Source organism: Acanthochromis polyacanthus, chromosome 11 (assembly GCF_021347895.1).
Source record: "Acanthochromis polyacanthus isolate Apoly-LR-REF ecotype Palm Island chromosome 11, KAUST_Apoly_ChrSc, whole genome shotgun sequence".
NCBI classification, from domain to species: Eukaryota; Metazoa; Chordata; class Actinopteri; family Pomacentridae; genus Acanthochromis; species Acanthochromis polyacanthus.
This window is the reverse complement of record NC_067123.1, coordinates 8,087,379-8,104,422: the sequence shown is the minus strand read 5'-3', so window position 1 is coordinate 8,104,422 and position 17,044 is coordinate 8,087,379. Positions and strand designations below refer to the sequence as shown.

At 44.0% G+C, this 17,044-nt stretch overlaps 1 protein-coding gene across 2 annotated transcripts in view; it reads left to right on the top strand.

Annotated features, from left to right (window-relative positions):
- The first annotated feature begins 267 nt into the window (after positions 1 to 267).
- cica (capicua transcriptional repressor a) overlaps positions 268 to 17,044 on the top strand; it is a 56,133-nt gene continuing 39,356 nt past the window's right edge. The window contains exons 1-3 of one of the 2 annotated variants that reach the window (XM_022197776.2): positions 268 to 464; positions 3,632 to 7,335; positions 9,153 to 9,429. In XM_022197776.2, coding sequence (XP_022053468.2) covers positions 3,841 to 7,335; positions 9,153 to 9,429 — 3,772 coding nt within the window. In that variant the 5' untranslated portion in view covers positions 268 to 464; positions 3,632 to 3,840. The remainder of the gene's footprint in view (positions 465 to 3,631; positions 7,336 to 9,152; positions 9,430 to 17,044) is intronic. The other variant, XM_022197778.2, reaches the window with a different exon arrangement.

The window sequence follows — 17,044 nt, the reverse complement described above, 5'->3', positions numbered from 1 at the left end:
GGACAAAGAGGAGGAGAGAGCGGTTTCATTCCTGTCCTGCGTGCCTCTATAAGTCGCAGACAAACCCACATAGCAGCTCTATTGGCCGCCGCAGCCTGGCTCTCCCAACAGCTGTTCTGTGTTTTCCCACACTGCGATTGGCCGAGACGCGCCGTCCGTCAATTTTACTTTGACGTGCGGCCCCGCCCCCTCATCCCAGACGCGCCCGCCGATTGGCTACTGTACGCGTTCGTGCTCCGCGATTGGCCGCCCGGGCTGGTTGTCAAGGCTTTGGGGTTCCATTCACCATTTTGCGACTGTAGTGTAGAATGTACAGGGCAGTAGTTTTTCCTCCTTTTAAGTTGCTTTGCCGGAGAAAGATGAACGGCCGCTAACTGGCAGCTGTGGACGACTGGCCTCCCTGCCCTATTTTACCCGGCGGACTCGGCGGAGAGACAGCCTGGGCTTGCTGTCCGTTAGCTACGGTGAGTAGAAGCTGCCTACAAATCTTCTCCTGCAGCACTGCAGTGGGGCTTGTTGTGCTTTTTCGCCGAGGTGCTAACGTTGTTCATGCTTACTGTGGCCACAAACAGAGCCGACGAGCGGCGTCTGGGTGGCCTACGGAGAGCGGCACAGGGCGGAACGGGTGTCTTGTGCGAGAAAAAAGGGAGCGGTGCGGTGAGACGTAGTGAGCCTGAAACTTTTCCACTAGAAATATATTCAACGCCATAACTGCCGCTGGACTTTCCCCACAACAACTATTATTTCTCTCCCGTGTGAAAAACTCCTCTGACACATTTTCTGCCACTTCAACGTGGCCCTTTTCATCCACATATTGACACTTTGTGGCGCTAGACGACGACGAGGCTGAATAGAAAAGTTAGCCGGCTGTATTTTCACACGACTGTCACTTTCCGATGCCGACTTTGTGAGGTGTTTTTTTCTCTTGCGCGCTGATAAAAGTCTGCTTTGGGACGTTTCTGTCGGTCGTGCAGCTCAGGGAATAAGGGCCGTTTAAGGTGGCATTAGGGGTCAATATGCCCGTTAAACCGGTTATTTCCCTGGTACAGTGAATAGAGGATTTCCAAGCGGCCTTGTGTGTGTAGTCGAGGCCTGGTCGCTACACGCCACGGCCTGCAGTGTTGTGGAGTAAAACTGGTAGTAATCGCGGTACTACGAGGGCTTGACACCGTACTATCCAGCTAAACCAGAGGTGACGACATGCCCGCTTGTTGTATGCATTTTCTGCTTTAGGCCCTGAAGTTAGCAGCTGTTATCTAGAGGGGATTATGATTATGTATATATTTATACTGCCCTGGCCTGTCCTTAATGCAGCTCTGTAGTAATCCTGTTATAAAGTTTAGAGGGGAACTTTTGCATGTCATTCAGCCTCACGTTGTGGAGAAATAAGCACCACAGCAGGTCAGAAAGGACTGAAATATCTATTTAAGTTATCCCCTGTGGGATTTTACATCAAGGTTTGCAAAAATGCATGACACACATGTTTATAGCCATAATATGATCAAGTTAACTCAATTTATGCTTGATACAAGCGATTACATATTCTTCAGGCGTGTTTGTGGGTAAAAAAAATAGATTAAAATGTGACCTATGCCGAACAATCGCTTATCTAAACTGAATTATGCATCCAGAAAGGCAGCAGTTCATGCTGTTCTCACCTCATATGACTTATATCAGCTCGATGCTGCCAACAGTCATGTTTACTATGCATGCATGTCAGCTTATAACGATCCTTTCCTGCTCTGCAAATAAAATATGGTTGACCTCACTGCCCTGGACTTCATGTGTGTATGTGATGATCAATGAACAAGCAACATAGGAGACACAGGCCTACTTTAGCCCCTGTATGGGTTTCCTTGCTCCATATTTCACTAGGAGGAGTGTGTGTTGCGTCAGTTTGCCTTTAAGCTGTTATCATAAGGTCCATGACTCTGACACCAGCTGTTGTACACAGTGCACTACTGAGTAAACACATGTAGCATACCTCTATCGTGACCAAGTAAGGCCAGCTGCCAATATTTTATGGTGGCTGGCGTCCTAAATAGGGATTTACATAGAGCACAGTGATGGCTGTGAGCTCTCAGGCTCTGTGTGCACTATCAACTATCATCACATAGATGTTTGCTGTGTGTGTGTGGCCTTGAGACAGGCGGCACTCATCTTTGGAAATGGATTTTCTCTCCAGCCGATATGATGTGGCAGATATTAAAAGGACCTGAATGAATGCGAGCCTTCACAGACAAACAGGAAGGCAGCAAAAGGGAATAGAGGCAGGCAGACAGAGAGAAAGAGACTGGTGGGAGGACGGATACCGAAACAGGGACAGACAGGCAGACATGTAAGTTAACAGACAGCCAAACTGTCACTGACAAGTAGACATGCCGAGTGCTGGTTGATTGACATGAAGACAGAACATTTTGACAGTGAATATCACAGTCGGAGTGAGAAATTGTCAAAAAAGATGACAGAGCATATAAGGGCTGTTTGGATCCTGCCTCTTATATGCATGTCGTTACCATCTTTGCTGCTCCGTGGAGACTTGCATTCGACAAAGCAAGGCAGAGCTTGCAGCACCCAGGACCCGAGGCAAGTCCCAAACAAACCAGCTAAATGACAACAGTCCCCCCCTCCTGTTCAACAAGTCAGCAAAATCAATCTGTTTTAGTTTCTAAATGGAGGCAGAGCTGTGAATGAGTCCGGTGTGGAATAAGAGATATTCTGAATGACTCTAGCATGGCTAAGAGCTGTACTGAATGACTCTGGTGTGGAATAACAATTATTCTGAACAACTCTGCTTTTCTGGATGACTGCAGCACAAAATGAGGATAGAGACTAAGTGGACGTTGAGGAGGGAAAGAGGGAGAGATGAGAGGTAAAAAAAAAAATCAATATTTGAGAAAGAGAGAACGCAGGCAGGGGATGAGAATGAAAGTGTAATAGTAGCAAAGAGAGAGGGAGGAATAAAGTAACGGGAAGTTAGGTAATGGTCTTCCACAGGAAATTGAGTTTGTAGGGGCGGATTGACTCTGCTTTGAAATACATAGATAAAGGTCGCCACAGAGAGAGAGGGAGAGAGAAAGGGAGGGTTTCAGTATGTGAGCGAAGAAGGAATTCCCCCGCCTCTACTGCCCCGGCCAAGAAGTAGTGTGTGTGTGCATGCAAAAAAGGCTTGTCTGGGCAAATTGCAAAGTGCTCCTCACTATTTCCATGCTGTGTTGTAAGCCTACATTGTGTTTACCCTACAATATGGCCTCCTGTTTTCAGTATGTACCTGGTATGGATGCAGGCCTTGTGTAATGTGAGTAGAACCTGTTATGTAATGAATTAATGTGTAATGAATTTGTAGATGAGTCATATTCATTACTACTCTAGTACGACGGTGCATCATTTAGCGGGGAATACGTTCCTTAAAATTAATTTTTAACAGTTTGTTATGCTTTTATTATCATGATCACCACTTTGCTTTTATTTTGAATCACTTTCATGAATGTTTGATTTTGATTCAATCTGCCACTTTTTCCTTCTCAAAGCCACGCAGCTCGTCGCTATCTTGTGCAGTAATTAGGCTTTGTGCATGTCTGAATGCGTTTGCCACATGAGTAGCTCACACTCCCTGTTCCCTCTCTTTCAGAGTCTGTGGAATAAGGTGGGCAAGTGCCGAAGTCGCGCAACGAAGACAAGACAGGATGAGAGAGAGAGGCTCCGACAGAGGAGAAAAATAGAAAGTAAAGGAGGGGGAAGAAAAAAAACAAGGCAGAGCGAGAGAGGAACACTGAGGAGAATCTCTGGAATAAATAAATAACAAGAGTTGTTTAGAGTAAAGGCAAACTAGATGAAAAGATGAAGCCGATAAAGAAGCAAGGCCGGCGCTCTCCTCCCTCCACTCGGGCCAAAGGGGGGAAGCGTCGTGGAGCTGGAGATGCCCCAGAAGGAGGAGAGAAAAGAGACTCAGATGAGAACAGAGACAGAAGCAGATCCCCACAAAACCGAACTCCCTCCTCTTCTTTTTCCTCTAATTCACACTCAGAGTCCTCTCAGGTGGACCCAGTCAGGACGCGGGATGCTGCCGAGGGGGAGGGGCTTCACAGAGAGCCGCTGTCAGAGACCACAGTATCAATTGTGATGGATCCTGGGAAGCTGTCCTCCGATGATAGATCAGGGAGGTCGGCGGGGGGCTGCAGCAGCCACTGTGACAGTGGCGGCAGCAGTTGTAGTAACAGCAGCACGCCAAGCTCCAACAACAGTCCAAACCCAGCCTCCAGCCGCAAAACAGCCACCTTTAAGGCCCGCGTTCCCAAGAAGAAATACACCTCTGAACACTGCTCGTCTACTACTGCTGGTAACCATAGCAACCCCACGTCCTCTACACCCCCTCCTCTTTCTCTGAGCGGCGGTGTCCTCAACCAGGGGTCAACAGGTCCAGCACTTGACATCAGCGTCTCGCATTCTGATGACAACAGTCAGAGCAGGAGCCTGATGGATGACTTCCACAGCAGGACAAGCGGCAGGGAGGGGCCTCAGGACTCTCCAGGACCCCCTATCCTGTCACTGGGAGGAGAGAGGGAAAGGCCCGGAGGAGGTGAAGGAGATACAGAGCGGGTGTCGCCCAGCCCTTTGCCCCGCTGTTCCTCCACCGACACCGCAAGTGAGCACTCGGCTGACTTGGAGGTGGTGGGCGACACGCACAGCCGCACACAGATGTCTGCACACACTGCGCCCAGCCTCCCTGACGCCCTGTCTGATGCTCTGGCCAAAGGGTTGAAGAATCAGCGCATCCTCGCCCGCCAGCTCCGGAGAAGAAGTGATGAGGAGGGAGGGGGCGAATGGAGAGATGAAGGGAGGAGATCGGACTTGGTGTTTCGGGCCGGGGTGGTCCGTAAGGTCAGCGGTGAGTTTGGAAGCCTGGAGGTGCAACTGAATGGAGAGAAGACACTGTGTCGTTATCCGTATCGACATGACAGCCCTCCAGGGGTGGTGGACATTATCCTGGATGCCCCACCTCCTGGTGTCCAACCAATACCTATCGGCACTCGTGTCTGTGTACCGTTTGGCAACGAAGAAGGTATCGAGGGCCAGTGGCAGTGGTACCGAGAAGGTGTGGTGACACGGGTCGACACACACCCTGCAGTGGCCAACTGCTATCGTGTTCTGCTGTCTGAGGAAAGACCTCACTCTGTGGACGAGGAAGAAGACGGCAGAGGTGCCACGCAGGCTGTATGGGTCTCCCGACAAACACTCCGGCTCCTGGTGCCGCCGTGGGACCTGGACTTGCCTTCTGGTGGAGGTTGTGAAGGAGAAGAGGGGGTGAGAGACAAGGAGAGAGAACGGGAGGAAAGAGAAGAGATTGATGTGGAGCAGGAGGTGTGTCGTCTGAGCCGGGGAATGACACCTGGTATGGGGTCAGTGCTGGGGAGAGGAATGCCCTACCCAGGAATGGTTCCTGTTTCCTCCACATCAGGCCACAACATTACCTCCCCCATAACTCCAGCGTCGGTCCTCAGCTTAGCCTCTGGCCGAGAGTGGGAAATAGAGAAAGACTTGGAGAGGGAGAGAGACCTCCAGAGAAAACAGGAAAGAGAGAGGGAAAGAGAGCGAGAAAGGGAGAACAGTATGAAGCAGCAGCAACAACAGCAGCAACACCATCCATACATGCCCCTCACCCCTGAAGAAGACATGGAGGTGTCCCACTTTAACATGGTCCCGATGGGGGCGATCATACCTGGGACCAAACCGATGACAGTTCCCCAACACCGCCACATTGTCTCTAAGCCCCCGCATGGCTACCTCAATCCCCACATGTCTGTGGTGCGGGGCATTGGGATTACCCCTCCCCACCTGGCCTTGAACCAGCATCCGTCTCCTTCACCTGTCCTGTTAGGCCTTGACCCAGCAACTGCAGTAGCTGCAGCAGCTGGTGCTGTCATCACCACCCCCCAGCTCCCACCTCTCCCTCCCATCTCCTCCTCTACTACATCCTCCTCCAGAGGAGAGAAGGCCTCAGGGGGAGGTTCTGCCGGTGGTGGAGCAGGTGGCGGTGGTGGATCTGGATCAGGTTCGACCTCCTCTTCCTCATCACGTTCCCGCACTCCGCTGACGGCCGCCCAACAAAAGTACAAGAAGGGAGATGTGGTGTGCACACCGACAGGCATCCGTAAGAAGTTCAATGGGAAACAGTGGAGGAGACTGTGCTCCCGGGAGGGCTGCTCTAAGGAGTCCCAACGACGAGGGTACTGCTCCAGACATCTCTCAATGAGGACCAAGGAGATGGAAGCCACTGGAGGCGGCCGGGAACGGGGTGGAGCCAGCAGCACAGGGACCTTGACACCATCTGACCTCCGCCTGAGTGGCGGGAGAGCTAGCTCAGAGTTTGACTGGGATGAAACATCACGGGAGAGCAGTGAAGCCAGCAGCCGTGGAGGAGACTCTCGCCCTCGCCTCGTCCTTCCCTCACTGCTGCCCCAGGACCTCTCTCGATTCGACTTTGATGAGTGTGAGGCAGCCACTATGCTGGTCTCCCTGGGCTCCCGTTCTGGCACACCTTCATTCTCCCCCATCTCCAATCAGTCACCTTTCTCCCCGACCCCGTCACCCTCACCTTCTCCACTCTTTGGCTTCCGCCCTGCAACTTTCAGCCCCATCACTGCGCCTGCCTCACTGACTCCACGTCGCCATCGGCAGCTTAGCGGTACTAAGATGGGTACGCCCGGTGCTGAGAGAGAGCGCCACCTGTCGGGTATCGTGCCCACTTTCCACACCAACCTCACTTTTACAGTCCCCATGAGCCCCAGCAAGAGGAAACTAGATACCCACCCGCCTCCTCCACTGTCTGCAGTCCCGGACTACCAGAGCAAACCTGAGCAGCAGCAGCTGGTGGGCATAGGGGGCGGTGTGGTGGGGGACCCAACGCTGGGCCACAGCCCTGCCGCCTTCAGAGTCCTCTCCCCCCAGAGTCAGCCCACAACCCCCTCCTCACTTTCCTTCCCACGTCCCCGCAGCGCCACCAGTCGGCCACCATCCTCTGCCGCCTCCACACCTCCTCCTATGCTGGTTTCCCCCACTCCTCCTTCCCCTCTACCCCAGGAACCCTCCCCGCGCCGCATCGTGCCCCTCCGTGATTCCCCGGTCATTGTCCGCAACCCGGACGTCCCCCTGGCAAAGTTTTCAGACGGCCCATTGGGAAGAAGAGAGAGAAGCAGGTCGAGGGAGCACAGCCAGCCCCCACACACAGCTCCCCCAGGCCTGCAGGCCCCCGTCCCGATCAACGGGGCCACCACCAACGGCGCTGTGCTCCTACGCAACCCAGCATCCACTCTGGTCCTGGTCACATCCAGTTCGGTAAGAACAATATTATCATGTGTTTCTGTGATATAGAGTCATGTGCACCAAATAAACCTTTTCACGTTACATGTAATGTTATATTGCATTAGCAATGTATTTATTACAAAAAGGGTACTCTCTGAAATAATGAAATACAAAGCTGTAGTAATTATATATTGACCTTCTGAACCCCAAAACCCCCTGTCAGCTTTGAAAGGCGTGCTATCTTTAAAAAAAATCTGTCAAATTATGTCATTTATCAGAGCTGGAAACTGTGAAATCAGAAAGAACTGTTGGACTTTCAACTTTCCGACAGAAACAGACTGTTTCCAACTGATTGTAGTTAATGACAGTTCCAGGAATAAGTCAGATGAGCAGAACAAGAGCAAATGTTTATATTATCTATATTGCATGACCACTGTCCTATGTTATTTAAAAAGGGACAAGATACATTAGGGTGAGAATGTAACAAAGTAGAAGTCTAAATTCAAAACTGTTCACTGTTCACACCCACAGCTGTGGTCAGACTGCACCTAATTCATATATGCTCTGCTAAATTCTGCCTGAAGAATAAAGTTAGCAATATTCTCTATTTTTCTCACCGTCAACAAATCCCAAAAACTAAAAACAAGTCAGCAGGTGTACGACCCACTGTTCTGTGGTTTAAGGAAATTACCGAGCTGTTGTAAAAAGTGGAACCGTTTATTGCTGAGCTGTTCTGAAAAATATACTTCAGAAGCATAAACAAAAAACTATAAACAAAGATGGATTTTCAACCTTCTTCCTGAGGTTATCGTGTGTGACTTTCAACTTCATCTGGAAAATTATCCAAATCTAAGCTTAAATTTCAGTTATTTATCTATATAGCTCATCTTAGAATTGCCAAAAATTAATCGTTTGATCTATTCAGATTATGTAAGAAAGAAAAAATTATGCGCAACTCGATGCAACTGTGAAACCATTAGTGACTCAGCTAAAAGTAACAATCATGTGACAGAAATTGACTTTCAGACTGTGTTTACACAGCAGATAAGAGACAAGCACGGAAACAGATAAAAAAAATCATAAAATATTTACTGTATTTTGAGTCCCCTTTTTTTCCCAGTATTTCTAACAACTGTGGTCACTGGAAAAATTTAGAATTTTTTTTGTTAATTACATTTGTGTAATGAATGTTCCATTTTAAATGTTTCTTTCGTTCTGATTTATGCTAACATGACTGTGTCATATTGCGCGTAAAGGTAACTTTTAAGTTCTCTCTAATTCTAGCCATGGGTGTTTTGTTTTCCGTAGAGGTACAGGACTTCATGTTGCATTGAAAAATGAGCCTACAGTGAGTGAAAATGTGACAGGAGCAAAAAAAAAACAAAAAACGCCCTGATTCAGGAGGGTTAATTAACTTCATACAATTTGAATTAAACAGACAAAGTCAGTATTTGTATGTGTTCAAATTAGCACCAATTTTCTCAAGTACATTTTACAGTCTTTTAAGTTCAACACGTTAAAGATTATGTGCAATCTCAGAGTGACTCCTCTGGTCTGAAGATGCCACTTAATGACAGTGGTTTTGCTGCAAAATGAGTTTTGGGACTGGTTGGGTGCCTGTCAGATGATATTGCACGATGAATAAGAATCTACCCATCTAAACTGAATAAAATTTTATACCCTGATTTTATATATTCCATTAAGTGGAAGACTTTAATGAGTCCTGGGCTATGAGAGCCACAGTTGTGCCAAGAAATGCATCAACATGGCACAGAAGTGTTATTAGCTCTGTTGTAGATAATCTAAGTTCTCTGTAAATGTTATAAATTTCCTTTTGATGTCTTTCTTAGTCCTTGACTCCAGCCACAGCGGGCCATGCCGCCCTCTCCAGCCCCTCTACTCCCGGATCGATGTCCACTGCATCAGGCTCGGTCCTGTCTTCATCTGGTTCTGGAGGTCGGGAGCGAGAGAGGAAGCCTGAGGGACACCAGGACGCCTCTGGAGGGGTGCTGCCTCAGCCGGTGGCCTGTCATCCCACACCGACAGCCCTGCTGCCGCTCATACTGCCAGCAGAGTCGCCTCACCCTGCACCTCGCAAGCAGATCATCATGGGACGCCCAGGGACCGGTAAGCAATGGGGGGAAGAGGGAGATCGTGGCGCTGCGGTTTTGACCTTTGCTCATGTCAGATATAGAGTCTGCTGAGCCACACATCTGCTGCACTGTGAAGTAGGAATGGATGTATAAGGCTGTATCTCATGCACTCTATCTTCGTGCTTCTTGCTTTTATTATCTCTCTGGGGTTACAGCAGTGTCATTAGAGTGCCGTGGCTGTGACTCATGTACACTTTACTATTGTTTGCTCGCACTGTATGAAAGTTGCAATTGAAATACTGTGTTGTGTGGAATTAGCGTGAGAATTTTTCCACTGCTTCCACCAGAGTTGTTTGTTCTCCTAGAAATCTGTTTCTTTTTTAAAGGCTCCTATAAGATCAAGTAGCGTGGTCACAAGGGGAAGGTATTTGCATTCATTATACCGTCAACGAAACAGAAAGAGAACATGTAAATAATATATAGATGAAGTTGTTGCTATGACATGAATATTCAGAGGCGTTTTTGATCCAAGCTTTCAACGTCATGAGGATTTAAAATTGTATTCCTCTTGAGGAATGTATGTTGTGTTTGTTTAGCTTTTTTTTCGGAAATGGTTCAATAATTTCTTCATATAGCTATAGATTTTGGCAAATGATACAGAAACAGGAATAAATCACACACCTGGTGGATTGTTTTTAGTCTTTTCATGGGATTTGTTGACAACAAGTCTTCGGCATGGTTGTTGCTTATGAAGTACATTTTTAAAAACCAGTACATTTTGACTAAGCCTTCATGATATCTTAAAACAGCAGGACACTATGGTTTTAACATGTGATCCATAAATCATACACCTGTTGGACTGTTTTTAGTCTTTTCATGGCATTGCATGGGACAGCGAGAGAAACATGGAATATCACCGGCTTGATTCTTTATAAACTGTCGAAATGTCTCCTATTGCAAGTTTAGTTTTGATTTCACTTCCTTAATTTCTTCTGCAGAGATACTGTATGAAAGTTGCAATTCAAATGCTGTATTTTCTCGAATTTGTGTGAGAAATTTTCCACTGCTTCTGCCGGAGTCGGTTGTTCTCAAAGAAATGCTGTTTCTTTTTCCTATAAAATCAGCCGCCGTGGACACAGGGGGAAAGTATTTGCATTTATGCGTATTGTGAAAGAGAATGTGAATAATATATAGATGAACTTGTTGGTATTACATAAATATTCAGAGACGTTTTTGATCCAAGCTTTCACGTCATCAAGACTTAAATACTGATTGTATTCCGCTCGAGGGATGTGTATTGTGTTTGTTTAGCTTGTTTTCTTGAAAACGGTTCAATAATTTCCTAACGTAGCTGTAGTTTTTAGCAAGTGATACAGAAACAGGAGTAAATCACACACCTGGTGGATTGTTTTTAGTCTTTTCATGGGATTTGTTGACAGCCAAACTTACTCTTTGGCTTGTTTGTGGCTTATGAAGTACATTTTTATAAACCGGTACATAGTTTAACAGCAGGACACGGTGGTTTTAGCAAATGGTACATAAATCATACACCTGTTGTGTTGTTTTTAGTCTTTTCATGGGATTGCATGGGACAGTGAGAGAAATATGGGATATTACCAGCTTGATTCCTTACAAATTGTTGAAATGTCTCCTATTGCAAGTTTAATTTCATTTTAATATTCTTGATTTTTTCTGCAGAGATACTTAGTCGAGGCAGAGTTTGGCAGAGCATTTATGAATAAGGTGTAGTTTGACCACAACTGTGGGTGGAAACAGTGAGGAGTGTTGAATTTGCACTTCTACTGGCTCACATTCTCACTCTCATGCGTCCTAACTGTTAAAATATTGTGGGACAGTGTTCACACAGTAATGACATTATAAACATTTCCTGCTGTGCTCTTCGTTTGAACTAGTCTTCAAACTGTCAGCAGTTACCTTCAGTTAGAAGCAGCCTGTTTCTGCCAGCATCGTTTCTTTATTTTCGTTAAATTCAAGTCAAGATAGAACAGAACTGTCCCTCTTTAACCTTCTGATAATCTGCAGGGTTTTTTTGCACTTAAAGTTTAGTCATTATCAGCTCGTACGTGCAGATTTTATTCTGCTCTGGGGATGTGTTGTATATTTAGTTTCCTTTCGTTATCATCACGATCTATGCAAATAATTATGCTGTGATTATCAGAAGATATGATGTTGTTTGATAAATGTTGTGAGGTCTGTAAGCTGATTTTAATTTTAAGAAAATGGAGAATAGAGTCCTTAGTGACAGCAGTGATGTGAAAACACAACATTCACCAATTTAATTCGTCCTTATAGGCAAGTCTCTTCATTTGGCAGCCAACTTGGTTCTACCCTCAAGCAATTATTTCAAGATAATTAGACCAGGTCTTGTTAGCAGTTACAGGCATAACTGCTAGTTTAATTGTCATCAGAATGTTAAAACCGCATGTACACTATCACTAGTAGAAACTGATTTAAATTTGCACCAAAACAAGATTTAAAAAGGCTTTTTTCCCCACAAATTATACTTTTGCTAGACGTTTCACATCACTGCCTCATTGCGGCAACACGACTGGCTGCATGTTTTCCAGTTCCTTGGATTTTGGAGACCATCTATAGAGCTACTGAAACAGTTTCTTCCTTTTTAATTAGTATTAGATTGTGGTGACATTCTGTACATTCTATACATGTGACTCTTAAGCCTTTTCACAGTATTTATCATTCTGCATTAAGATGTATCACTGTGAAAGGTAAAATACATGTAATTTTGAGCTGTATGCTGAGGTTGGATTACCCTCATTCTCTGTAAATGATAAAGACATTTATTTATTTATTTATTTATTTGGCTCCTGTTGTTGTTGTTTTTTAGCAACAGGAGCCAGGAGTCATTACTGTAATTTAATAGGGGCCCTTTCCAACAAATTATTGCATCACATTGCATGTTCCTGCTGATTTTACACAGCTTGTAAAATATAATTTTGCTCACTTTGCTCCTGCAATCTCCCATCTCTTTCCAACAAACCCTACAGAACAATCAAAAGTTTGACTCATTTTTGTCCTCAAGACACTTCCGATTTTTAATTTAATCATATTTTACTTCCAGTTGTGATTGTTTTTGTTGCATCATGTTTTAAATTTAAATGTTCAAATGATTCTTTTTAATATGTAACCAATTTTACTATTTAATTTTTTTGGAGCTTTTATCCATGCTTCTTATTTTTGTACCTACATTTTTTATATTCTTACTTGGCTACATTGTAAATAAGTCCTCTATAACTTTGAGTTTAAATTAAGTTTATATGGGCTAATGTTTCTGGTAGAGTTTGGAAACCATCCATCTTGTGTTGCTTCTTTTATTCACTACAAAAGTTGTATATATCATTACATTCTGATAAAAGATTGAATAAGACATGGATATTTAAAGTACTCCATTGATAGAAAGTGAAAAATGTGGTTGTACGGTTAGCATTTTGGAAGATTGCACTATTATGATGTCATTTTATAGTGTTGGCAGTCATTTTCTAAAATATGACTATAAGTAAAATTTAAAATGGCCTTTCCATCAGAAGCTACTGACCAGTTTATGTAAATCGTCCCAGTCAGGTGGTGGGATACAAGAAAATTGTCCACTGAGAAATAGAGGTGATTGGGTTCACCATATACTGTGTGCTTGTTTCCATGCCAACTTTGTAGTTTTTTCCCTTTTTTTTTACAGTACGGGCAGAAATGTTACTTTGAATATATGAATAACGAAGATGGTTTCCATTTAAAATGCATGATTTCTCATATTGATGCAGTACTTTCTAAACCTGAAAACTGAAAGTGTGACAGGATTTTCTATTGGCAGTTTTCAGGCTGTTGGTTTCACAGTTGATTTTGTGTATGTATAATACACAGAACAGTGTATTTAGTGTCACATGTGCATTCAGGACAGCACAGCAAAGGTGCAGGTTAGTATAAAACCTGAAGACAAGTGGCAAAAGTAGCAGATTTTGTCCTAATTTTAATATTTCATCGCCTCCTCTGTGGTTTAATCACAGCACCTTGACTTGGTTCAGATGATAAAGATGACTTTAACGTTTTTTCTGAGGTGTGAATATCAAAAGCTTTGATATATCAGTCGCTCAGGCAACCACCCAGACCTGCTGCTCACTGTGTGTAATTTGTGACTCAGTGTGCGTAGAGTTATTGAGAGAGCGTGTGTGCGACCGTGCAGAGGGTGTCGCCTTTTTTTTAACATGTATGTATGCGTGCATGTGTGCGCAAGACAGATAAGGGGTGTTTCACTGAAACTCTAAAAGGGCGAAAATATTGACATGTCTAGACATGCAGGACTGAGAGCGGGAGTGCAACAAGGACGTTCACACCTCCTCCACACACACACACTCATGTCGGCGTTTCAGACAATCAACAGCCTCAGACGGGGCATTAAGGGCAGGTCCGGCGTGATGTGAATGTGTTTCATTGCTCTCAGCACAAGAAGGAGTAATCGTATTGCTGGCGTGTTGTCATGGATACACTGTTTCCACCGGTAGAATTAGTGCAGTAAAGCGTTCAGGCCTGAGCTGATTACCGGTGTGCGCTGCTTCTTTTTTTTTTATTTTTTATTCCTTTCCCTCTCACATCCCTCGCACTGCTGCTAACAGCCACCTGCCTCTGTAGCGTAACGTTTCCTCTGCCATACATTTTTAAAAACACCTAGAGCCATTGCGGGCCCAGAAACAAACAGAGGCAGCGCAGGCCCCACGGCTGAGATCTCTCCTAAATATAGCCCAGCTCAAGTGCAGCTGCATTAGCATCACAAGTTTCATTGCTGCTCTCTTTGAGTACATCTGCAGCCTCCAAGAAGAAGCTATAAGTCCTGTCTTGTTGCACAGCTCACAAGATGTTTTATTGCTTCTACACCCACAGGACAGACTACTGGGTGAATGCTGTAGTGGTAGTAATGTGTCAGGAGGATGTGTACAGTTGTGTAACAGAGTTTTCCCACCTTAAAGCATGAAGACAGCTGTTCAGCCTGTCAGGTGTGTTCCTTTATCAGTGCAGCGTTTCACCAGGCGTCACTGTCAGCGCTTCAATGGAAATCTGAGCGGCGCTTGTGTGTCGGATATTTTTCACAACTCACCACTGTCGTTGCTTGAAGCATCTCAAGTCAGTTTATGTAGCCTCCTCAATAAACACTGGTATTCGTTAACCCTCTGAACCCAAAGCGTTTTTTTTTTGTTTCTGTCCCATTTTCACTCACTGTGGGCTCATTTTTCACTGCGATATAAAGTCCTGCACCTCTATGGAAACAACACAGTGATAACTAGAAGGAGAGAGAACTCAGAAATGCCTTCTGTGCAGTATGTCGCAGTTATACAACCTTAAATCCTAAAAAGGGAAAACAAAAGTTTAATTTCTTTGAATATTTATTTTAGAGAAAATTGAAAAAACCTGGAATCAGCATGTACAACGTTTTTCCAAGTGCCTCCAGATGGTTGCAATACTGGAAAAAAATGGGAGCTCCACATGCTAGCATAGTTATTTTACTCCATTGCTTTTAATTTGATCCCATATGTCTCCTTTCTGCTCAGTGTAAGCATGGCCTTCAGTTCAGCTGAAGAGTCTCTGAATTTTTGTCATTGCAGTTGAGTCCTTAATGGTTGGTGCAAACCGTTTATTTTTGGTGAATTTTTAAATGCGACATGTAGAAAAAAGACATTTTGATGAAATGTTGGATTTGAAGTTTCAATTCAGCAGAATTTTCCAACAGAACAACACATATTAGTTTAAGGACCACTAAGACGTTTGAAAGCTGATGTTTCTTTCTGTTTTAACAGTTTCTTTCTCAAATACATGGTGCAATTTTGGCAGTGGTTTTTAGGTCTGTAACTTCAGCAAAATTGGAAAAAATCTGGAATAAATGATGCATGCTGTAGATGTTTTCCTAATTACATTTTTAGTCTGTTTCCAAATTGAACACAGCCTGTTGTCAGGCTAAATAATTTTTGTTGTGTTCATGCCGTGGAGTGCAAAATATTTATTTTATTTTTGCCAATTTTTAATTGCGACATGTAGAATTAAGTGATTTGGGTGAAATATCACAATTTCAAGCTTAGTTTTGGTTAAACTTTCCAACAGAATGATGTGTTACAAATGACTAATTCAAGAGGAATGTGAAAAAAATGTATTCTTTCTCTTTTCACAGTTTCTTTCTATGATACATGGTATAATTTTGGCTATGTTTTTAAAGATATAATCCCTTTCAAAGCTGCCGGCAGTATTTGGGCTTCAGTTAATCCGTCCACTCCGAGGCCCTCAGCCTCCAGGCCCGTTTGTTCCTTCTGAAGCACATTTTTAAAAACAGTTTCTCGATAAATGGTTCCACTTTTTACGAAGACTTCCTAGAACAGCAGGACACTGAGGCTTCAACAAATTATGCTTAAACTTAGTAAATGAAACACCTGCTGGATTGTTTTTTGTGTTTCCATGGGATTGCATTAGACAGTGAGAAAAATATAAGATAAAAGTGTTGAAATGTATCCTGTTGCAGGTTCAGTTTTAATTTCATTCTAATCCTTCTGCAGAGATGCTCAGTCGATGCAGAGTTTGGCAGAGCATATATGAATTACGTGTAGTTTGACCACAACTGTGGGTGGCAACAGCGAGGAGTGTTGAATTTGCACTTCTACTGGCTCGCATTCTCACTCTCATGCTGCTTCCCTGTTTAAATAATATACGATGGCGTTAATGCAGTAATGATATTCTAAACATTTCCTCTTGTGCTGCTTATTTGACCTACTATTCAAACTGTCATTAATTATCATCAGCTGAAAACAGTCTGTGTCTGCCAGAATCATGTCTTTATTTTCTTGATTAATTTGCTCTTTGGTGTGTAGTGGTTTTACTGCGTATTTTTAAGTTTTACGTCCGTTTCTGTTTCTGAGAAAGCATTTAGGTTTGATGCAAATGTAGACCATCCTTTGATTCAGGCACCTGGTTTCATTCCCTAAAATTCATTTATGTCTAATATAGTCAGTCGATAGTAGCTTTTTGTACTCACATCAGTCTCACTGTGTATATTAATAGTATAACATAAGGTAATAGTAATCATTTTGAAAGTTTCTAAGGTCATTTTGATGCATTTCTTGCCACAACTCTTTGTCTCAAAGCGCGCAACTATTGAAAATCCACAGATTAGCAACATGAAAATGCAGTACAGAAATGTCCAACTGGGTCTGACATCATTTAAAAACAGTGACCATTGATTTCTTTAACCATAGATCTGTGTAAATTGGATTTTATCTTGTGTGTTGGCTCCAAAGCTTTAATTGTAAATCTAAGATATCTGTTGTTAGATTGTTTGTTTATGTTGTATATTTTAGCCTCTGACCCACACGCAATTTCTGGGCGTTTCTTTGCTTCCGTCACATTTTGCCCCACTGTGAACTCATTTTTGTCTGCAATACTAAGCGCTTCACCTCTATGGAAAAAGAACAACCATGAGAAGAGGGAGAAAGAACTCAGAAATGCCTTTTGGGCAGCTGTAATGCCATAAAGCAGAAGAAAAAGAAGAAGCAAAAGTGGAACTTCCTATTTATTTTACAAAAATGAGAAAAAAAATGGAATGAATGAACAAATACCTACAGGTGTTTTCAGTACTGGAAAAA